Source organism: Neodiprion virginianus, chromosome 2, assembly GCF_021901495.1.
Source record: "Neodiprion virginianus isolate iyNeoVirg1 chromosome 2, iyNeoVirg1.1, whole genome shotgun sequence".
NCBI lineage: Eukaryota > Metazoa > Arthropoda > Insecta > Hymenoptera > Diprionidae > Neodiprion > Neodiprion virginianus.
This window is the reverse complement of record NC_060878.1, coordinates 7336111-7359887: the sequence shown is the minus strand read 5'-3', so window position 1 is coordinate 7359887 and position 23777 is coordinate 7336111. Positions and strand designations below refer to the sequence as shown.

Here is a 23777-nt window from a genome sequence, read left to right as displayed (position 1 = left end):
TAAAAGGTTGGACCGAGTTTTGGGAACGAAAATATGTCGCTGTGACATCTGGTGGGAAAATAATGCGTTACTCCGAATGAGCCATATTTAATTTTAAAAGACTTGTTTTATCGTATTTTTTTCGATAAATCGATTCCCTGCGAAATAACTAAAGCTTCACAGCTTGCACTGAGTTTTCTCTACTTTCGTATTCGCGTAATTGATCAAATACATGACAATTTTCCGACAGTCCAGTTATCGCCGCCATATCGCTTAACCGCGCCCCTATTTTTTACCGATTAAGTTTGATCCAAAGCTCAGACTGATCAACTCCTGCAGATGTAAGTACTGCAGGAAAGCGTCGTTTATATACCCGTTGTTTCATCTTTTATCCGCAAACCTGGGTGAAATCTCGAATGGAATAAGATCGAGTAACGGTATCAGCAATTGAATCAGTTCGTTGGCAAAATGGCCGCCGCGATCATTCCGAATGTGAGATTCGATCATCTTGCAGGCAATAAGTTGCAGTTTGCAACTCGTCATGTTCCTGGTATTATCTGCATAATTACGACTGAATCAAAACTTGAAATTAAAACTTCTGTGCACGAAATGATTAATTGGGAATTACAGGTACGGGTAGAAAAAAATTTATTTATACGTTTCACATACACACACATATGTATATTTGCTTTTTATACAGAGCTTTGAAAGTACCGCTTCGGACGACGTAAAAGTAGCAACGTTTTTTTTTTTCTCTCTTTTTTTTTTCTTCTCTTTACATCCTTTTACACACCGGTTTTACTCTGCAACTTTAATGCGGAAATTGAGGAGTGACGTGAGCTTGCGAGAGCCAACAGCTGACCAATCTCTAGCGGCACATCCTTTTGCCTGCATCATCGTACACGCTGAATGCGCTATACGTACTACGCAGGAGGCAAGATCGAAGAAATCTCAAGATCATTAGCCTTTCGATACGGGAATCTTATACCTCGCGTACCTAATTCAAGACCTTGCATAGCATACCGGTTGCAGTTTGCACGCGTTGCATGTCTTTACTACAAATGTACTCGCTGAAACGCGTAAATTCAAGATTACATACCTGTATTATCGTCTCCTCGAGTTCAGATTTTAGAAATAGATTACGCGCGAACTAGGGAAGGATTCGGTACACAATGATCTGTCTGTGCCATTGCGAAATCTCAGCCCGCTGAAGTACTGTTACGGACAAACGCCTCTGTGGTGATTTACACTCGAACATCGGAGCTGGTATAAATTTGAACATTTCCTCGCAGTTATTTAAATACCTATGCACGTTCGATCGATGTTGGCAAATTATTTTTCGAAGGGGATTTGTCAGCTTTTCAAAAATCGGGCAACGACGGGACAACTGCGGAAATCATTGAATTCGCACTGCGTAAAGTTTTTTCTATTTCTGTTTTTTTCTTTCTTTGCCTTCTGAAATTAATTGATTAATTAATTAATTAAAATTAATTAATCCTACAGACGATTGTAAATATTGAAAATTATATTCAAGTGAAGATTACAGTACGGGAGAGTGGTGATAAAATCCACCGACACCCTTTCGAACTGTTTAAGAATAAGATCGTGGTTGAACAAAAGTGGATATTCCTTTTACTAACTTTATTACCCTAAGAATATAACTGAAATGATAGTTGAATATCTAAAAGGTATGAATTTTCCGCCTACAAATATTCGTAAATGAGAGAATTGTTAATTTTTATCTACTTAAATAAAAAAAAAAAATTCTATTATTATTTTCTATCTCTCTCAACTCGATTTGAAAGCCAAACTTTTCGCGATGAGAAATCCAAGATCGAGGCACTTGAATTGCAAGACGCGAATATCCCGGAGTAGGTTGCGCAATTATACTTACATTTTGTTGCGAGATGAAAGAAGAGTTGCGAACGTTTGGCGAACACGGCAGCTGCGCCGCAGGAAAAGAATCTATAAATCAAGGTGAGCTGTCAGGAGAAGCGGACATGCTGAGAGATTCGGTTTTCGGCCATAATTCGGCCCTTGTGTATATATATATATATACACATCATGTATACATATGGGGCGTTCCACGCCAACTCATTGTCGGTAAAACGTTGATCGTTACATTATTCAATTTCATCAAAGATTTTTCCTATCGCGTTACGACCCCGGAAAATCTTCCAATACGATTTGCGCATACTTTTAATCTCTCATCTTTACCCTGTATGAATTTTTAAACTCATTTCACGAATTACCGAATTGATTTTTTTGGACCATGAAAAAAAAAAAAAAAAAGCTGCCATTTTAAGAACGTTTATTTATATTTTACGTATCATTTTTCATATTTCTTTGATCGGTTTTACCAATTCCCGTGCATTCTCAACGTACATACCGTATCTCCAATTTGATTTCTAATTTCTTAAAATTGTTTCTCTAGTCGCGAAACACATTCGCGATGTTTTTTTCCCAAGATTTCGTTTCCAAACACTTTCCGAGTTCTGATTTTTCGTTTACCCTTTTTTTTTTTGTAGTCTAAATACCACCCGCCATTTTTAAATATCTGAAAAAAATCCGTTGGTCGTAGTGGAATGCCCTTTACGTACGTTGTACACACGATGTATAACATATTCGGTATTGCGTACATATCTGTAGGTATTGTATTCATTCACTTGAGCGTGCAGAGAGGTAGAAGAAGTTGGAAACAAGAGGCTGTCCTGCGGGGTTCCAATTAATTCAGCATTCGCTTGACACATTTTTCTCCAAACAATATACATACGTATAAATACCCGCACACCGTGTAGTACGTACGGAACAATGCAGCCTTATGCAGCCTCCGCGTTTACTCACGATCGGCATAAAATATTGCCTACCTACCGCAACTCTTGCGCATGCGCAGCGCAGGCATACCGACGTTACGTGTATGTTTATGCACGCCAGGACTATTCGTGCTTACTTGTTACACTTTTGTATCCTGGCTGCATTGCCAAAGAGACGCTGGACTCGAGTTTCGAATACGAACCCGGTGCTGCGCGATCAATAGTTTAGTCGTTTTTCCAATTAATCGAATTACACTGGTCTTCGACGAAATTATTCTTCAAATAAACATATTATATAGATAAGAAATGTGTCTGGTTTTCATTTTTTCCCGTCACGTATGTATTACGAAAATGACGTTTTGTTAAAAAAAATAAATGAATGAATAAAAAAACTAGATATTTTTTTAAAACAAACAGATCTTGAATCGAGACAAAGAAATATTTACTTCGCCGCCCGTGACCATTCGTTTAGTCGATTCGGTGACTTTTTTTTTCTGACAGTGTGCGGAACTATAATAGCTCTGATTAACGTTGCTCGAGCGCGGGTAATTATTTTCAGGGCTAATGAGAGATTCCGAAGAGTCTAACTCGGCTGCGCGCTGAAGCGAGCTTAAAATATATGCGATAATAAAATCACAGCATCTCGGTTTATTGCCGCGGTGTTTAAACCCGACCGTCGTCGTAACTATCGCTACCTGTAATCCAGTCCACGTTATACCTACTCTAATTCATCCTCCGAAGCACCGTATCACCATCCGCTTCGTCGTTTGCTCGAGAAGAGAAATTCCTCAGCAATACTTATCAGGCCTCGATCTCGTCTCGACTAGGATCTTGAAGCCCTGTCGTTGTGCGAAGAAGAAAATTATAAAATGCAGAGATACACATTGAGAGAAATTTTTAGTTACGGTTACCGAAGTGTCAAATTTTTCAATAAAATAACGGTATCAGAACAATAATTTCTGTCGTCAAGCGAGCTCACATTTATCAGAATTAACAAAACATTCCGGGTGGGGGCCAAAAACCTTGGAAGGATCAATATTTCGATCGGCCGATATATCGAAATTCAGCTTTCGTTATTTTATTTTCGCATGTTTGAATTTTCAATATATCGGTCATTCGAAATATTGATCCTTCCAAATTTTAACCTCCCTCCCCGCATATTTAATCTTCGCACTTGATAAATACGACAACTTTTTCTTACGTCTGTACGCTTGACGAAAAGAGACAAATCGATGTAACGAAATCTGTTGCGACCGTTCCGGACCGTTCGAATTACTCAAAATTGAATGGAACGTGATTTTCCTCGTTTCAGTTTCGTCCAGGAGTTCGCCTCGGCACCGGCAGACGGGATAACTCTGCTCCTGGAGACCCTGAGGGGTGTCCAACTCGCTCAGAATTCTCCACCCTCCGGTCAAACTGGTCCGAGAATCGGTACGCGAAGAGCAGCTCTGGACGAATTGGGATGCGTCGAGTGTCTCGCTGCTTGTGGCGAACGATGCGCCGACGCTCCGAGACTCCTTATCGAGGCTCAGCCGGGGCTTTTGGCTCTAGCCGTTTGCCTCACGAGCAGCCTAAATCGTTCCAGAGTTCTGGCCTTGCAGGTAAATTGCTGAATTAATTTCTTCACCGACGAGGAGACATTTTTTACCCCTCAACAAACACATTTTTCAAGCGTGTTTTTTTCTTTATTTCTTTCTACTCCGATGGTCTGAAGGAAATTCTGATTCAACAATAAATATTTCAGAGTTCACGGTGCATCGGTTATAGAAATTATTTCGGCGCTTCTATAAAATATGCATCATTTGATGTATCTAACTTTTGTCACGTATTCTGTGTTTTAGATAATGCGAGTCTTTGGTATTTATATTAAATGATTACTACAATTTTGTTACAACGACTCAAACTTGTACATGTTACGGCGTGGCTAACGCCATGTTTAGGAAATACTCGTTATTTAGTAATTTTAGGAATCTCCGAAATACAGTAAATTATAATAGGGCAAAAGTGATTAATATTTTCCAAACTTAGCCACTTCTAAGTTACTACAAAATTACAAAATAGTGATTTTTTTCCTCCAACGTGTCGTTACGCAATCGGTACTAACTTCAGTCTCATATAATTCGCGCGTTCGCCAAACCCCGAACTTTGACCGTGCAGGCCGGCCAACCGTGCAATAAACAAAAACCCTACTTTTATATTTAATATTTAAACCATAAATCTCAACATTCTGTATAATTAATTAGTCGTGAAATCCGTATAATTTGATCCGTATTTATATTGCCTGGCAGGTTCTGTTTGCCTTTTGCTAAATTCAAGCTTTTTTATCTACGATATTTGCGTACAATATTTCGCACGAGCAAACATAAGCGAGCTTCTGCGGTAAGATACTAATCGTTAAATCTTTGCACGGAGAAGTTCGTTAGTTTGTTAATTCATTTTCTTTTTATTATTCACTCTTTTTATCGCTATTTTTTTTTTTTTTTTTCTTTCATTCCGTGTAAATAAATTTCTACTCGTGGCTCGACAAGCGACACGATGACGGATGCTCATGGTGAATGTACGGTGAATTTTGCTAGACTAATATAACATACGTGTACGTAGACGCGTACGGTGTACTCGGCGTAACATTTATGCCGCAAATTCATTAAATTTACAGCTACTAACGAGAGTCTGTCAAGCACCTGGCGGTCATGCCGCTGTCTCCGAGGCCGTTTCGACTTTGAGATTGAGGTACGGAGAAGGCGGAAGGTTCAGGTTTTTGGCCGGAGCTCTGCTCGCTCCTAGCGCAGCCATTGTTCTTCGCGTCGCCGGAATATCCTTCTTGAACGCCTTCATCAAGTCCGCTCCTCGGGCGCAAACGAAACTTTATATTCAGGTAAGCGACGACGCGAGGTCGAAGAAGCGATTTATCGTTTTTGCATTTATTTGCTTTTTTATTTTATTTTTTTTTTTTTCTTATACTTCACCTTAATCGCTTTGTGCCGGTAGTCTGTATTATACGATATGTTAATTTTCGAATCAGTTTATCTTGTTTTCATTTACGTGTCGAGTTTTTTCGGTTAGTTTTCTTTTACTTTTTTTTCACAACGTTTGTTTGAATCTTTTTTTTTTCTATTCTTTATCGAAGAACGAAATGTCTTGTAACTATGTTTAGAATTTATGGTATACTGTGTTATAATTTTGGTACCTGCTGCATAAAATATTCTAACATTCAAATGTACCGGGATAAATTCTACAATCATTCGCTTTCAAGAGTCTCAATTTTTATGATGCTGGTGCGTTTTTCTGGGATTTTTTTTACAGGTATATTTCGATTTCGGATGCTTCTTTCTACACCATTTCCGACTACACATTATCTCGAAAAAGTGAATCCTTCGCGAAAAATGACATTATATTTTTGCTGAAATCGGGAGACCGTCTACTGTGAAATTCAATGAATGATTTCAAATCATTGACATTGGTTTAGAATTACTTATATTGATTTCTACATTGACATGTGGGTTTTGTTGATTTCCAAGGTTACTCCTGAGCTTCAGTGATTCGTTTTGGGTGATTTTCAGAAATTTCCGGATCGGATAGAATAACAGAAAATCACAATGAAACAATGCAAACCAGTAGGAATCATTCAAAGCCCTGGGAAATAAATGGAAATGAATAAAAATCACTAGATAAACAGAACATCGGTGAAAGCAAATGTTGAGATATGTTAATGAACAGAATGATAATGAATTGAAACCATTTGACGATCACAATGCCTGACTTGCAAGAATTTTTAAGATTTCGATTACTTGCAATGATTTCAATTATATGGTTTGATTCCCAGTTACTTAGACAAATACTTAATTCGGTGATACAAGGTCCGTTCAGTTACTGCAATTTGATTCCCAGCTGTTAAATTTACGACTCCCTCAAATCAATAGCCCCACTCCCCCGGCTGAATTGTCGTTCAGCATGCACTATTTATGGTTTCGTTGATTTTCTTCCGAAACACACTCAATTGGAGTCATTGGAATGATTTTTTCAATGCTTCAACGACAATCCTAACAATATTCGAGACGATCCCAACAAATGTCCAGTACGGGTCAAAGTTCCAAACAGTCAAAGTCCAGACAGACCATTCTGACCATTCGGTGTTTAACAATCCAGAATTTTGTCTACTCGGTGTAACAGCTGTCTGCCTGAACTTTGAACATTCGGAACATTGACCAGCGCCCATCAATGTCGTAGAACACTTTTCATCCAAGCATGACTGATATCAGTCACCCAACGAAAAATGATTATAAAATTCGTGACAACCCATACAGGCGGAGGCCTGCGAAGCCGGTCTGGAGCCAAAGGTGCTTCAAGAATGGTTGACGGATCTGGACTCGAGCGTCGAGGAGTCGATGACGGAATTGTTACGTAAGGAGGTGCATCGATGGTCCCGGAACTGCGTGGACGTCGAGGCTTTGCAGAAGCGGGCATCGCGAGCGGAGGAAACGTGCCGGATGTTGGGGAAGAAGATCCTGTCGCTTCAGCGACAGATCGAGACTCTCCAGGTGGCGAACATGAACGGATACAACGCCTCGAAGTTGGCCTCGAAGCCGGGTGAGAACAACGCCTCGCTCAACGCCGAGGACGAGGGGATAAGTTCCTCGGAGCGTTCGAGCACTCCGGAGGAGCTCCTGAAGCGGGAGGATCTCGACGGCGGGCCTAAGGCCTCGGGGCTGCCGGACAACGACCAGGAGACGACGATCGACGACGTGATCGAGGAGCTCCGGATCATCGTGAAGGACGCGGAGGAGGAGTACGAGGACAAGACCGGAGGAGTGAAGCACGGGCAGCGTCGACCGCCAGAGTCCTGCTCCTCGGTGAGCTCGAGGCCGAACAATCCGGGGGGCCCTAAGACCCAACGAAGCGAGCCGAACCCGGTGACGTATTTCGGGGGGCGGAGACCCGCCGACTCGGAGGATTTAAGCTGCTCCGGCTCCACGGCGACGCGGAAACTCAGCTCGGGCCGATCGACTGTGAGCAAATCCTCCGCGGGTGGGAGCCTCAAAATTCTCGTTAAGGGACCCGACATCGAGGAGGCTATTGTGCCCGCCATCATCCACCCGCAACCCCCGAAGCGCAGCGCCCCCTGCATCTCCGCCATATTGGCCGGACGCGGATGCGGCTTCGCCGGTAACGAAGAGCCCTACGTTTCACCGGGTGAGGAGATCGAAGAGGAGACCCTCGGTGACGGCAGCGATTCGCTCCTCAGTGCCTCAAGGCTTAAATATCCCGCCGAAGAGCCCGCTCCACCTTTTCCCGCCGACAAGACTGTGTCCAACAAGACCATCCGCAACTACGACGGAGGGATGGCGCGGCGTGCCGGATTCGTTAGCCATAGAGCCCACAGTCAGGGCAGCGCGCAGGAAGGAAGGAGGAAGACCTTGCGCAGGACCTCGAGTCAGGACTGCCTTGACGCCAGGGGTCGCGGACAGCGGGTGAAGCGGTCGGAGAGTGGGGTTGAGGGCCGGATAAGGAAGTTCGAGAGTCTCAACTCGGTCGATAATCTGAGCGCGGATAGCGGCACGGGGATGCGTCGCTCCGAGTCATTCCATCAGGTGTCTCTAGGCGCCAAGGAATCCCCGGCTTCTTCCTCGCGCGGCGGAAGTGACGCGGGACTTTTTTACGTTACGAATTTCGACCTAGAACCGGTCGTCACGCAGATGGCGCGCAGGGGCGAACCGCAGGCCTGTCCGAAGAATTCCAGCCTGCTGACCAAGTCCCTTGACCGTATTGACGAGGGCCTCGATTCCATGGTCGATATCGTTCTCACCGAGGATAAAGAGTGGGGCGAAAACGGGGCCCGGTTAAGGCCCGATAAACGAGCCAAGAGCGCGACTCGCGACAACCGACAACAGATAAGAAACGACGAGTTTTACGCGAGCTTTTGCAAGCTTGGATCCAAACACCTACGCAGCGACGAGCTGTACACCGACAAATCTACCCCCGCTGGTAACAACCTCCAGTGGAGCTATCAGACCGAGCTCAACAACTCGAGAAAGTCCGGATCGCAGACCTGCAACCGCGCCGTTTTGTCCGTTTCCGGTTCGAGTCGGCCCGATTCTTTCTCCGTCGATAAGAGCGTCGGCAGCAAGTTCTCGAAGGGCTCGAACGAGTCGGGTATCTACCTTCCCGGGAGGTCCTACGACGCCTTTGGCCTGTCCAAGAATAGGTTCAACGCCGGAAAGTATTCCGGGAACAACCTGCACCAGGCCAAATTGACACCCGCTAGAGATGGTGTCAACCCCTGCAGAAATTCAATCGTTCTGCAAACGAACGCCGGTAATAACAAACACGGCAAGGTCACCGACGTCATTTCCGGTCTCTATTGATACCGGGTCTTGACCTCTTTTCAGATAAGCTTTAATTTTAGGTAACATATATTGGGGAACCGGTTAGAAATTAAATTTATAAAAGGGACAGTTTCGCCGGAGTCGATTTTTATCCGCGATTTTTTAAAAACATACATGTTTCTGAACTTCCGCTAATTCCGATTGCAAATTTGTTTTTTTTTTTTTGTTTTTCTTGTTAGAAAAATTAATAACCTCTCCAAATTTTACCTTGGTTCCCCCTGTCCAGATTTTAACATGATCGTAATTGTAGTTTATTAACGCAGTATGGATAGTATAATATATTGTAGATTTACTATAAGAAAATCGTACCTTATGACTAACGATAAAGTGTGTGCAATATTTTGATTTTAATAATATTACATGGGTGTATAACTTACACGTTATATATTTCTCGGATCGTATAGAACCGTAAATGAGTTGCGGTTTTATCCCGTAATTCGTGAAGTACTAAATAATACGAAGACGCTGCGATCGATTAGTTACAACGAAAAACATCGATTTACATTAATCTGTGAAAAAGCATTGCGGAAGCAAAACAGAAAAGCGGGAAATCCGGAGAGAAGGAATTAAAAAACAAATTCCTTTATTTCTCCACTCTCCTTATCTCCGGATGTTTATTACAATGATTGTCTTGCAAACCCAACCGACTGATGAATGCATGCATTATGTATTGTGTTTTACTTTCGTTCAGTACCGATATCATGCGACAGCACGACTGTGACGAGTATATATCTGCAGGAAAACATGTTACGAATACTAAACGTTATTCTTATACGAGTACGAGCATTCGACGCGATGCTTGAGTCACGTTTTTACAGCTTGTAAAAATGTCAACCTTTCCGCGTGCTTCGAATACGTTACAAACAGAAGTGCGTGAGCTGTTTTCGCCTTTTATTTCTATTTTATTTACGTTTTATCTTTTTATTCTTCGCTAGAGGGTAACGATTATCTCGCTTTGTTTACCCACTGACTCATTCCCACTGATTATTTTCAATTCTACGTATAAAAGGAGCAACGATAAAAATTTAACACCGTTGTCTTATTTTCTGCGAATTTATATTCCTCGTGATTAGTAGATCTTTCTCAATTCAAAGCGTGAAAAAAATAACTTGTCACATCGAATATACAAGTTTGAGGTAATGAAAAGTATTCAGAAGTTTAGCGTTACTTCGTTTTTGAAAAATGTTTGAGATTGATTGAGATTGTTTGATTGCAAAAGAATATTGCGGGATACATCCCAGAATGTTTCAAAAGTATAAAAGAAAAAACTGCGTCTCTTTTTTCTTTTTTGAACTTTTACCTTTCGAATTCGTTAAACTTCTATCCGATTATCGAACCTCTCAGCGCCAGGATTACAAAAAAGCAAGAAAAAAGAAGAAAACAAATCAAACATCTTTTTGCTTACGGTCCAGATTTTGGGCTGTTCGATGCAATCGTAGGATTAAAACGGACTGCTTCGAAGGGTTGATGAAAGAAGAGAAGAAAAAAATGCCGTGACTTCTTTTTTTATATCACAAATACGGTGAATCAGTTTCAGCAACTCTAGATAGATAGAGCTGCAGATAACGGTTTTATGGAACAGATTGTTCCGCGCCAATTTCCGGTCTACTTTTAAGTTCTAATTTATTAGTATAATTTAATGTATCTTCTACGATATTCAAGTAAAATATAAACTATACCACAACTAGGTTTAAACGGTGTCACGATAGTGTTTTTTTCTGATTCAAATCACTGCGCAGTCTTTTTAGTTAATATCATATACCGTGTATTATATACACAATATTCATATTTGTTTGTATAAATAAAAAAAAACAAATTTCAACATAAAACATTATGTCGCAGCGACTCTCGCCGAAGGGTTTTATTATTACTATCAAACACGATCTTTTTTTTCTTTTGGCTGATGTATGTATGTACCTATTTAAAGACAGCTGGAACGAGGAAAAGTGCGTAAAAAGAAACAAGAAAATTCGTTTTATGTAGGGTATGTATCATTCCGTTATACAATAACAATCGTGGGTGATTCTTTTCACCTACATGTGTAAGTATGTGGTTGAAGTTTTCTTACATAACGATTGGCTATCCAAAAGGAGACACGATTTGAAAGAGAAAAAAAATTAGGGATGCCTGATTATATAGTTTTCTACAAAATTTTCAACAAAGTCCACGCAAGTATTTAATCCGATTTGTTAATTCTTGAAAAGAACGTATTATTATTATAATCAGCTATACTTTTATCCATTAGTTATAATTACTTACAGTGTAAAAATACTTGTAGGTATAAGATACGGCGAAAGTTATATCATTTATACAGGTAAGAAAAATTTCTCTTAAGATTCTACGGTAAATGTCAAATTTAAGTAAATACCCTTGTTTTACAACGCGTAAGATAAAATACTCGTTAAAAATTTGCGATATCAAAAACACTTCGAGAATTCATTAATCGGTGAATTCTGTCACAATTTTATACGTTAAGATCTAGGCTCGAGTAGAACTGCAGGGCAAGATGACGAGGTAAATCTGCCATTTCTTTCTTCGTTTTTTTTCTCATCGTGCATAAATTTGCACATCGCGCAAATTTGTGAAATTAGGTACCCCTCAATCCTTTAGTTACTGAAATTCAATTTTTCTATTTCCAGCTGGGGTCTCAGAGGGGAAAAAAAAACCATCGAATGTGTGAAATCGTCAACTTGTCCCGCTTTCCCCTGCACATTTTATTTCTATGCCTACATGCCAAAGACGCAAGTAAATCCACGATCCGCTATATCGCACAGAGAGGAAATTTTGCCATCTGGTACTAAAATTGATATTATTGTATGATATAGATGAAATAATATCAGCTTCAAATGTTACAGTTTCAAGGCGTACATATATATCCTTTGGATACATCTGTGTTTTGTGTTATTCCAGTCTTGACTCTCATCTTGTACGAAAGAAAATGCAAAAAGTTTTGTCAAACAAATCAGAATCACTTACACGTATTCCATGCAATTACAATTACTAAATTACTAGGTAAAAACACTAAAGAGATATTAAACACAGCGAGGTTTTGTTTTAAACTGTACTTTGTATTTGTCGCTGAAATCATAACATCTACGTGGTTTTTTTTTTCTTTTTTTTTTCTCCCAGAGTGACAAACATTCTTAATCAAATAATAAACACGGATTAGAACCGTTTCTGGTTATGTCTCAAGCCACGCTTGCGTTGAGCAGTGTACTAGTCACCTCGTTCAGTTCATGGGACGATTGACTCCTGCGTACAAGTCCCGAATTTAGCCCTGTCAGTGGTTGAGATTCTTCATTCTTTACTTCCAAGAGCTGTCTTGATTTGTCTACAAGATAATGAATAACCAGAAATTTATATGCGGAAATTTGCTTGTCAAGGAATCTCGGTAGAGTCTCGAGTCAAGCACCGAAATTCAAAGCATCAGAAGACGCCATCTGGCAACAAAAATTCACTATTCCATTTGACTCGCATTTAGTTATATTATGTGAAACTTGTTTTTATCGGGCATTTCACTTTATACAAAGTGAGTAGCTAACAGTCGCGTAGTCTAACGCGCATGCGCTAAAATTCTAGAGTAAAAACAGTTGTTTTGTCAGGTTGACCAACCGTTATAAGTTCAGACGGCAGGTCGCCGCAATGTATCTAACCTCAAAAATGTTGGTCATCCTGACAAAACGACCGCTATTGCTCTAGTATTTTAACGCATGCGCGTTAGACTATTCGAATGAAAGTCTCACAGCCTGCTCGGCGTTTTCTGTCTCTTGGTATTCGTATAATATACCTTAAGTTTCGCGATCTTTGGAACATCAGTAAGCTTGATTGCTAGCCCAATTGACGAACCGTTGTTTGAATCACGAGTAAAATCACAATTTGTGAATCTTGAGGTAGATGAAAATCTCGCTGATTTCTTACCTGGATTAGAGTATAGGAGATAGGCAAGTTCCTCCTGGGTAGAAACGTGCTGAAAGTCTTCGCCGCAGGCGCCTCTCAAAACGGCAACAACATCAGCTCTTGGATTGTAGAAATATAATCCTTGTTTACGGTTGTTGAGCTCATTTATCAACGCAGCTATTCCCTGATGGTGACACATGTTTTCATTAGTAATACTGTCTGCTGTTTGCGTTACCGTTTTTTTGTCACTACGGTCTAATGCAGGTAATTTGCATATTGCAAAGTCAATAATTAATTAGAGAGAACAACATATTTGTTGACCCCACACACAGCGAGGTAAAAAAAATAATACATAATGAAAAAAAAAAAAAAAATGGGAATAGGAATGAGAAGTAAGAATTACTCTCCGATTGAAGGTAATTTTATAGTTCAAATTTTATCCAAGCTACTTCGTAATTGAAAAATAATTCTTACTTCCCATTTCAAGTCCTATAGTTTGTCACTTTTTAACGGGCTTTTTATACCTTTGCTGCGGTGAAATCGGCTCCGAGGACGAACCGACAGTCGATGACAACCGGCAACTGACTGCAACCTTCTCGTCTTGCGGCACGACCAACCGATTGTCTGATAAAGTCGACCGCGGGAAAGTACAAACTGTTACCCGGTGTTACCAGAAGATATTCCGCACCAGAATCCGTCTGAAAATTAAGTGCGCAAAGTTATCGCAAGGCTTGAAAAAGGATGCCGGACTGTTTTGCCCGCGGTTTTTTTTATTTAAAAACTAGACTGTTTTCTATGGTTTTTAGAATGTTGGGAAGAAAAATCGATAAACCATAACGTCGAGAAAGCCATGTCGAAAATATTTGAAAAAGAAAGCGAAAGCGATGATACACAAATCGATGTATTTGAAAATTCTAGAACAATCAAACAAACCGCCAACGCCCGAGCGACGTCTTATATAAATGAGTAAGACTTTCTTCTCTATGAATAATCGCTTGTAGGTATACTTACGACACACTTTTCGACGATTATGGTGGGCCGAGCCGAGGGATAGAGAAGGAACATCAGATTGATTCCAACGCCGACAAGAATGCCGTACTCGACTCCGACAACGAGGCATACCAAGAAAGTGACGAACGTTGGTACGAGATCCTTCTTGCTGGACTTCCACATCGGTTTCACAACTTCGTACTCAATCATGAATATCACAGCGCAAATAATGACCGCAGCTAAAGAAGCTGAAAGAAGTTATAACGGTGTTAGAAACAATTCATCGAACGAACGAATCCTGCAACCTTTCAATTCTTCGTCCTCTAATCACCTTTCGGTATGAAGTAAAAATACGGCGTGAGCAGACTCAGCGCCGACAGGATCAAGACCCCGGTATAAATTCCACCCATCGGAGTCTTCACCCCGCTCGCGTGATTCACCGCTGATCTGCTGAAGGACCCTGTCACCGGCATGGAGCTGGCGAAGGACCCAAAGACGTTACAGAGTCCAAGGGTGAACAGTTCCTGGGTAGCGTCGATGTTGTCGCCACTTGCGAAAGCCTTGGCTATCGCAACGTTACCAAGGACGGCGATTATGGGTACGAGGACGATCCCGGAACCGAGTTCCGAACACATTTCGAGGAAGGATAGGGTCCGGTTGCCAACTTGGGTCGAGAACGGCGGCAGGGAAAATTCCGGCAGACCGGAACGAACGGGACCGGTAAGTCGGAACGGTGAACCGGAACCCGAGGTTTCCATTTTGTACGCTATCACCGAACACACTATGACCACGATGGCGTTTCGCGACGTCGAAACGAGCCACATTATCCTTGCGAGAACCTCCTGCCGTTTAGTTGGCTTCTCGCCGCCACTCGTCAGTCTTATGTCTTTTAATTTCTGGAAGTAGTACGTACGTCACGAAACAAGTACCGCAAACTTCAACTGAACGTGATTGAGAAACGCGGTCTTACCCTCAAGAGGAGGAGAACCGCTATGCAGGATATACTCATCCCGGCGTCCCAGGGCCGCGTCTGACCGATGTTCCAGAAGACTTTCGTACAAGTGTCCAGAAATCCGGATGAACGGAGTTTCAGTCCCAGGAGACTCGGCAATTGCGAGGCTGCGATTATCACCGATGTTGCCGAAGTGAAACCCACGGTTACCGGAACCGAGATGAAGTCGACAAGGACACCTGTTCAGGATGTCGAAAGCACAAGTCAACCAATCTGTCGTGCAGTTGGGCTCAATGCACCATCTTTGCCCGAGTACATCGCTGGTAAAATGTTTTGTAAACGTTTCCAGAACAATAAGACCGACCAATTATTGAATTAATATCAAAAACATACTTTACAGATGATATCAAACGAAACTTTTTCGTTCGACACTCAACTGTCCAAGAACCAGTGTTACAATTGCTGTAGCTGATCAAATAGTTTTGTACCATTTGCGTCAACATCCTCACTTTGAATGGATGAATCGGTGGCCACGTTATACGGTACTATAGGCTAGCCAAAAAAAAAAAAAACGCGTCTGTCCTAATTACGGAGACTGTTTGCTGACTCACCGAGACGCAGACAGGCCATCAGGAGCTGCAAGCATCCGGATAGGAAGGCCAGAAGGACCGCAAAATCGACACTCCTGCCTTTGACGTATTGGTTGGTCATGAGGGCCATCAGGGCGGTCGGGCCGATGGTGATGTCCTTACAGGAGCCGAAAACGACGTAGACCATCGCCCCTATGAAAGCGGAGTAGAGTCCGTACTACTCCAAAAAAAATTTCTAATTATGATTACCGTTGAACGGAGTTCCTCAAGGAGGTCTTCTACATGAGTATGTACGAGCATGAGACAGCTGAAGAAAGTGGATAGATTTTGATGAGGCTGAAGTCAGTAACGTTAACGTATAATCAGACATTTAAAGTAAAAATCACTATTTTGCAACCTGAGAACAATTGAAGATGTTTAAAAGTAACGACACCCAATATAATAAATTTTCATCGGTGCGCTAGATTGGCGGGAAAACAACGTTTTCGGTATATCAAACTGTTCGATCGGGTCGAATTAATGCAATCATACACCGGGCATTCGACGCGACTCGATAACAGTTGGCGATAAGTGAAACCGGGCACTGTAAATACTGATCTCGTTTTACCTGAGGCTCGAGACCCGCCAATGTGGCGTAGGCCAGACCCTGCGGTATAACCGTCAGGCCCACCGTCACACCGGCGATGCAGTCGCTTAACAATTTTTCCGAATTGTATTTCGGCAGCCATGACAATATCGGCGCCCTCTTCTTCGCCATTTTCATCAGGCATCCCGCACCCTTGCGATTTCGCCATCGATCCTCTTGTTTTACCGCCATTTTTAATATTTGCCTTTCACCTGCGTCAATAAGTCAATCAATTAGTTATTAAGACTATTATTTCAAATTGTAGGAAATTTTTTGTTTGGTGCTTTTTGGAGCGGTGAGGGGTTGAACCCTAAAGGTCTATCAATTCATTTGGATCTATTATTGCTATGGATCATTATTTATAAGCGCATTGGTTACGATACTCGCGTAACTCGGGATACGTGTAATACACAAGTAGCGTGAATCATTTTTATCACTCATATTTATCTATACACTTAATCTGTAGTTCGAACACGGAAGTGTATCGCATTTGTGGCTAATCAATCAGGTGTAAGGTAATCAGTGGTGATTGGATCATTTCTAAATGTTAAATAATCGGTAAAGAAACGAAAATACACTACACCGTTATCAAATTCTAAATACTTATATATATATATATTATATGTACACATCATTCGATGCTAATTTGGTTTGCTTGCGAGAAAGACATTTAAAAAAATGATAAATAAATTGAAGAAAATCATGTCAGGCCAAAAGGACCCGGTAGAATCCTTATGAAAATTGGTTCCAGCTCCGGAAGAAAGGTGTCCAGATTTTTTGACATCTACGGATTTCGTGATTTTCATGGATTAAATCACGTGGAAGAAATTGAAATTTGACATCTAGGACGCAGACTCAAAATCCGTGTCAACCGGTAATATCATGTTATAGATACCTAATTGGATATGCAATTAAAAATGATCAATTTAGGCTGAAAATATGACAAACAGGCGTACAAACAAAAACTTGTACCGCGGTAGAAGCAATTTAAAAGTAAAAATATTAGTCGTAAGTTGTATTGTAATAATCGAGAATTTGATTACACGATGTGCATGATACATTCAAGGTTTTCGATGATGTAACAGTAAGTTAGCAGCTATTGTTAACCCGGTTCAAGTCTATAATAAATAATTCGTGCGGAAAGGCGCAAGTTTTTCTTATACAGGGTAGAACGTACAAGTTGTATATATATTCGCACGTGAATCAAGGTCGACGTTTCTTCACTTGTTAAATACACGTATCTCCGTACATACCTAGATCGTGTTTAAAAATTTTCAGTACAACAGTAAACATCACGTTTGTTCACGACCGCGACGCCGCAAGTGCTGTACAATTATTATTGATCGGAATTTGAAATCGTAAAACGAACAGGAGTAAAACGAGCACCGTGACGTAGAAGTTCGATCCATTCACTCGTAACTTTTACACCACCATTCTAGACTTTGCCGAAGGATAAATACTTAACGAGTGAATTTTATGTACCCACGCTAAGACGCGAAATTATTCAAATAAGCGAAATTCCGAATGTGTGTTAACGACCGCAAAGTTGAACGACGATTATAATTATTCGCCGTGAGCAACATCGTTTAACCGATCTATGTATTAAATTAACTTTCATCTGTGGTCGGGTAAAAAAATAATAAAAATAAACCACAGGCGCGCCTTGTCACACGTATAGCTCTCGTCGTCGATAAAATCAAAATTTTATCACTCGTTAATAGCCGGAAATATTTTGCCCTTGAAACGTATCGACTCGTCGCTATTACATCACCAATTATCAAAGTGCTCGATATACGCATGTAAAAACCAAAACCATGCGATAAAGTGCAATGTTAATTTATACAAACCTTGACGATTTCTTTTTCTTTTTCCTCTCTAGTTTATTCTTAACCGATTTTCGTTTTTAACTTACACGACGACTGTTCACGTTGATATATCGTTGGTATAAAGTCAGAGAGAAAAATAAAAGTGTATGAATTTTTTGCCGCTAATAACTTCACCGATAACGTCTACACTTCGCTCGCATTATCGTGACGATTTTTATAACTTTATTTACATTCCATTTATAAATTCCGAAAAACTGTGACACAGAAATAATTGCTATTCGATAGGTTGCATGCTTGTTCCCAGCTAGTATTGTGTAAGATACCAACTGAACTCTTTGATATTAAGTTTCCGGAATGGAATGCTGATCGATTGTCAGCAAGATTATGTACAGCATACCTAAATACGTTACCCGGTTTTTTTTTTTTTTATTCTATGAATTATCCAGACGTTGACCCCAACGCGGTGATCATGTGTCATAATTGAAGGATAGAAAGTTTAGGGGTAAGCATTGCGGCGCGGATCAACGGATAGACAGATACACGTATTTATTGCCTACGATTGATCCTAATCAAATAATGAAGTGACAATCATTTCTTTCTTCGCTGTGCAGGCACAACAGCCCTGCAATGCGCCGAACCGTATTAATTGGATAGGTATTATAGGTATTGGATGTGATCTCCAGATGCGGAGAGCCGGAGGCTGCCCGATCGAATCGAGTATAAATGGGGCATTCCACGACATCTCGATCAAAATTCAAAATACATGACAAAAAACGCCATCAGAATTTTTTTGCGAATTTTTCGACCCAGCGTATCTGAAGTGTGTTTAAAAAGTTGAATAAAAAAAAAAACGCCACTCTTTAAAATATGAAAAAACTGTGAAAAATCTTATAAAATATAACAAAGTTTTCGACACCTATCAGAAGATGAAGATTTCATAACTTGAAAAAATAAATAAGCGAAGTGAAAACAAAAATAATATTATTATTGGATTGCATATTTTATATACGAATGAACACAAAAGCTCGTTATAAGATCGGCAGAAAAATGTCTATTCAGAGAGATGTTGTAATGAGCTTTTGTGTTCATTCTTACGTCAAAAATTCAATCCAATAATGATCATTTCTATTTTTATTTTTTATTTTTTTTTTGTCGTTTATTGCTTATCTTTCTTATTTATGTTTCCAAGTTATGAAATCTCCATCTTTTTATAGGTGTCAAAAATTTGTTACACTTTACAATATTGTAGAAAGTGTTTCATTTTTACAAGTTTTTAAATTATAATTCAGACAAGCTGGGTCCAAAAATTCTGATAAAAATTGCAATTGCGTATTTCGTCATTTACTTTCATAGAAAAAATTATCACGGCAATATGAGACACCGAAGTAGAGTCTTGATCGAGATGTCGTGGAATACCCTGTACATATGTGTGTGTAATTCAATGCTACGTGTCTATAATAAAAGCCGAAGTTGAACTCTTTGCGCAATCATTTATCGCCAATTTAAACTGACGTGTTAAACAATTAATCAATGAAGACCCGGCAGCGTGTAGTGGCAGAAACTAATAAGACGCGAAAACACGAGTTAGCGGTAATTACAGAAAATAGACGATTTCCCAGCTGGCGAGATGAAAAGATATGGATAACAGAGGGGTCAAAACTGGTTTCCAATTATACACTACAGTTATTCTACGTTTACTTTTACCGCAATTCGCTAATAGCGCAGCCATTCAATCATTTACCTTTAGATAGATAGTATTTCGATTTAACCAATTGTTGCACAAGGAAAATGAAGCAAAACTTTCGGTGGCACGGTGAAATACTTTTCAAAAAAATTTTTATCCAATAATTTCCACAAGGATTGAGTAAAGTTTAAAAAAATTTGCATCGCACAATTCGCAGCGATTATATTTCTACAAGTTCATAAAATTTCTCTAATAATCTAAGAAAATAGTTATTTCAATTTTTCATTTGAAATTTTACTTCCTCTATACGTATAACACTTTGTTCAGCTGTGATCTTTACTTTCTCTGTGCTAATATTTCGCTGCAAAGCAGATGGTACATTTAAATCTCATACTACACGAGCCTGTATATATTTGTAGAAATAATAGATCAAGGGAATTTCTGCTCATTCTCAGTAAAATGATTATGTGTCACGAAAATTGTCAGCTATCGAGTTACTAAACGCCCAAAAGGTATGCAGAAGTTGGTGTGTAAATATAGCTCGACGCGTTGTATAGTTTAGAATTAGCTTAAATGTTAATTCGAATTTTAAAAATTCGCAGAGGGGAAAAAGTGTATTCATATACATACGTATATATTATATGCACACTTGGCTTAAGCGGGATACGCGATCTCACTCTAATAATTGTTCTACGACCTAAGCTGACAGTTCTTGAATCTATTTCGCTTGTGTAAGTTGTCCGCTCCATTCCGTGCACTGAACCACGGTGTCATTTGGCACCGGTACTTATATTGGATACCTGCAGCTTCACCGTGAATCGTAGGTAACCACGTTGCACGATATTCAAGACCGTGCAGTAATCGACAGAAAGTAAGATCAACCGACGAATCGGATCTCAGCGCTGGTCGAAGCCGGGAGGTATAATCGCGAAAACAACCTTCGTGCTTTTTGCATCCTCGTTATACCGACGGGCGGCAATCACCGATCACCAAGTTGTAGGTGGAAATTAGAACGTATAAAGTATTTTATGCATGCACGTAGCAGGCATGTTGCCAAATTTATACTTAGGGTGTAAAAAGTACTGAGCCGTTATCTGTATTATGTATAGTTTACGTGTCACTTCATCCCGGATAAAGTTTTGCCGCTAAAAACGATTGCGAAGAAAATATATTGAGATATGTGAAATTATCTCACCTGCATTTTTAACGTATAATGTTATTCGATTTTTTTTTTCTCAGAGAACTGCGGAAAAAGTTTAACCATCGTAAGAGTCATAATTATTCGCAGACGATTGTAGAGGTTACATATCGCATTAAATGTGACAGTCTCATTGCATATTATTATTATTATTGTTGTCGTTAGTGAAATTTAAATCATATTCGTTACGATTACGAATTGAATTATAGACGTTATACTTAATCAACTGTTGAGTATACGTACATTATAATATAAACATGGAATTTCAGATTTATGTAAGAGGTTTATTATTGTTAATAATAAAACTGTATGATAAAATTCCGATTAAATTAAAAATATGCCGTCAAAAGCGTCCAACTTTCAATTAAACAATTAAAGATGAAACGTGATAAGTACTTGACCGTGAAAAGAATTTTTTTTCCTCAATAGCATATTTCGCAAGTAGCGATAATTAAGAACGCGAATCGATACGTTCCGCGTCATAAAACAAGAAGAATTCATGGACGCGGATCTATCCAAGTCCATTGGAAATTATGAATTGTGAAATCGACTCGGTCTAATTGAAACAATTAATACTAGCCTGGTCAACGCGACGTAACGAGCTGCACGTGCGTTCATATTGTTCCAGATGAGAATAATAATTCACGTGTATTTTATACCTGTATAACATGTATATTATTTGTTCTCAATTTAAATACATATTTAATACAATGAGCTCGCATATTTCAGCCTGTTTACACATCAAGCTGCGTACTGGGTTGCGATTATTTGAAACACGGGGGCTCATTCCGAAGTTTAAAAAAGTGCGTGTGCATTGTGTTGATTGTGACATGCACGAATGTAACAAGCTTGAAACGATCTTGTATTACATTGACTTATCGAAACAGGTCCTTAGGGTTGTATTTCACAGTTTCGTATGATGAATCAAGATCGAAGTGCAAGGAAAGAAATTGAACTACGAATTAAACGGAAGTTCAGCTATTTATTACTGTCAACACGTGTAGTCGAGAGGAAGATTATTGTAAACTCGCTAGGGAATTGTTCGGTATAAAAACGAATCGCGTACAGTCGCATTTGTCAAACCGCGACCTTCGACTTTAATTGTTTTTACGATATTAAATTGCGGCACAGAATGATCTGAACGACATATTTAATATATTATATTACGAAATTGCGTGTAGCGCACGTTTTGAACGTAAAGGTTGAATTAGTCTATTTCTTCTGCAGAGCGTGTTTCGTATAGATACTGCACGGAGTAATCAATGAACCCGAAAATGTTCAACGTACACATCAGATAAACACGTATTTGTGGTTAAAAAAAAAAAATTAAGGAGGTTGCGCTGCAACAGTTGAACAATTGTTCAATTTTCCTGCAATAATTTGAAACCGCACGATAAAGTTAAATTATCAAATTATTAATTATCAGCGTATAATATGGGTACCAATAAAGATTCTTATACTGACATACATTATACGCCGAATTTGAAATTTTATTACGTTACTCGCGATGCCTTTCTCGCTTTCTTTTCGAACCTGAATATTCTTATGTGAATTGCTTGTGTGAGTCGCACGTTAATCGCACAAACATACGAATAGTTTTGACCACAAGCGCTTTATGAATGTGTGTAATGCGTTCACGTTCTGTAACGCGAATAAATGTGCACACCGTGTATATAAAATATTGATTTCTTCACTTATTCGCTACAATTGTTATGCGGCGTTTTAAATAATCGAAACACACTTTCGCGTTCCGCGCTTATGTACACCCGTAAAATCTTACCTAAGTTAGTATGTCTTCGGCTAATGTTAGCTCGCTCTCACTATAACGTCACACATTTTTTTTTCACCGTCGAAGAGCGACTAAGCACCGCGGCAGCCTCCACCACGGCTGAACCACGCTAGCTGTACTTCCGACTCGCTACCCCCACCGCCTATGACGTCACTATCTCGGTCACCTACACATAGGCAAGAACAGCATGCTGCTGTACGGCGGGCTGCCTAACGCAAGGCGATAATACGAAGCTTGGTCGATCGTCCGGACAAAATTCAACGGGGACAAATAAGACCAAAGTACCTGATCGGATAAAACGAAAAATAGAAATACGTCTGATGTGTAGTGAGAGATATCATGCAGGTCTTCTTTGCCGTTTTTCGAAGCTCTGTATCGTGCGATTGCACACTGTTTGAAAACCGTTCGATTTTTCGCTCCAGTGGAACGTTAGAAGATGGATGTTTGAACCATGTTTGAACTCGAATGCGTCAAGCGCGTGAAACGAGCGCGCGACGATTCTCGAATTCCTCCGGACGTAGCCGAGGCATCGGCCATTCTGCGAGCGACGAACGCGCTCGTAACAGAAGACTTTCGACTCGCGACGTGTTCTTTTCGCGCTCCGGCGGGGTTTAGTCTGCGGTAGTCCGAATTCGGTAATTCGAAGTGATTGTGGAGTCGGAATTTATGGTGTCGATTATCATGCACGTGTAAAATTAAATTACAACTCTTTTTGCAAGTATGTTTTTACAAAATCTGTTTATAGCCTACTCTAAATTATACGTGTAAAGCCCATGTGAGTGAAGTTTTAAAAACAACATTCGGATATACACGATGATCGGTCTTATTGTTGATGTTTACGAAACAGTGAACTGGTGAAAAACGTATCAGCTGTTTCTAAGTCACTTCTGCATCGAGATGACTTCATTTGTACCTTCAACCCGGTACATATGTGGCTACGAGTGCGACGGAACGATGATGAGTAAGTCGTATGCGATTAATAATAAAATTCTGGAAGCGTGTCACTCCAAGTTTCAGTAAATTGATTCGATTTGGTATGATAAAATATTGA

At 40.1% G+C, this 23777-nt stretch overlaps 2 protein-coding genes and 1 long non-coding RNA gene across 5 annotated transcripts in view; 1 reads left to right on the top strand and 2 right to left on the bottom strand.

Annotated features, from left to right (window-relative positions):
• LOC124296978 (uncharacterized) overlaps window positions 1-10934 on the top strand; it is a 55058-nt gene extending 44124 nt beyond the window's left edge. For both annotated transcript variants that reach the window (XM_046747488.1, XM_046747489.1), the window contains exons 4-6: window positions 4105-4393; window positions 5449-5667; window positions 7097-10934. In XM_046747488.1, the coding sequence (XP_046603444.1) occupies window positions 4105-4393; window positions 5449-5667; window positions 7097-9154 (2566 nt within the window). In that variant the 3' untranslated portion in view covers window positions 9155-10934. The remainder of the gene's footprint in view (window positions 1-4104; window positions 4394-5448; window positions 5668-7096) is intronic.
• On the bottom strand, window positions 673-2770 carry LOC124296981 (uncharacterized). Its single transcript, XR_006906493.1, has 3 exons — window positions 2619-2770; window positions 1874-1944; window positions 673-1242 (listed from the first exon to the last, which is right to left on the bottom strand). It is a non-coding gene; the product is annotated as an uncharacterized LOC124296981 (long non-coding RNA).
• A 210-nt stretch (window positions 10935-11144) lies between the features above and the next one.
• Window positions 11145-22846, bottom strand: LOC124296979 (sodium-independent sulfate anion transporter-like). Of its 2 annotated transcripts, none has more exons than XM_046747490.1 (9): window positions 22718-22846; window positions 16212-16441; window positions 15626-15821; window positions 15033-15253; window positions 14394-14958; window positions 14084-14310; window positions 13597-13770; window positions 13094-13256; window positions 11145-12506 (listed from the first exon to the last, which is right to left on the bottom strand). In XM_046747490.1, exons 2-9 carry the CDS (start codon window positions 16419-16421, stop codon window positions 12364-12366), a joined length of 1899 nt encoding a protein of 632 aa, XP_046603446.1. In that variant the 5' UTR covers window positions 16422-16441; window positions 22718-22846; the 3' UTR covers window positions 11145-12363. The 2 variants fall into 2 exon arrangements, with proteins under 2 accessions (XP_046603446.1, XP_046603447.1); XM_046747491.1 differs by lacking the exon at window positions 22718-22846 and adding an exon at window positions 20370-20760.
• Between the last annotated feature and the right edge of the window lie 931 nt (window positions 22847-23777).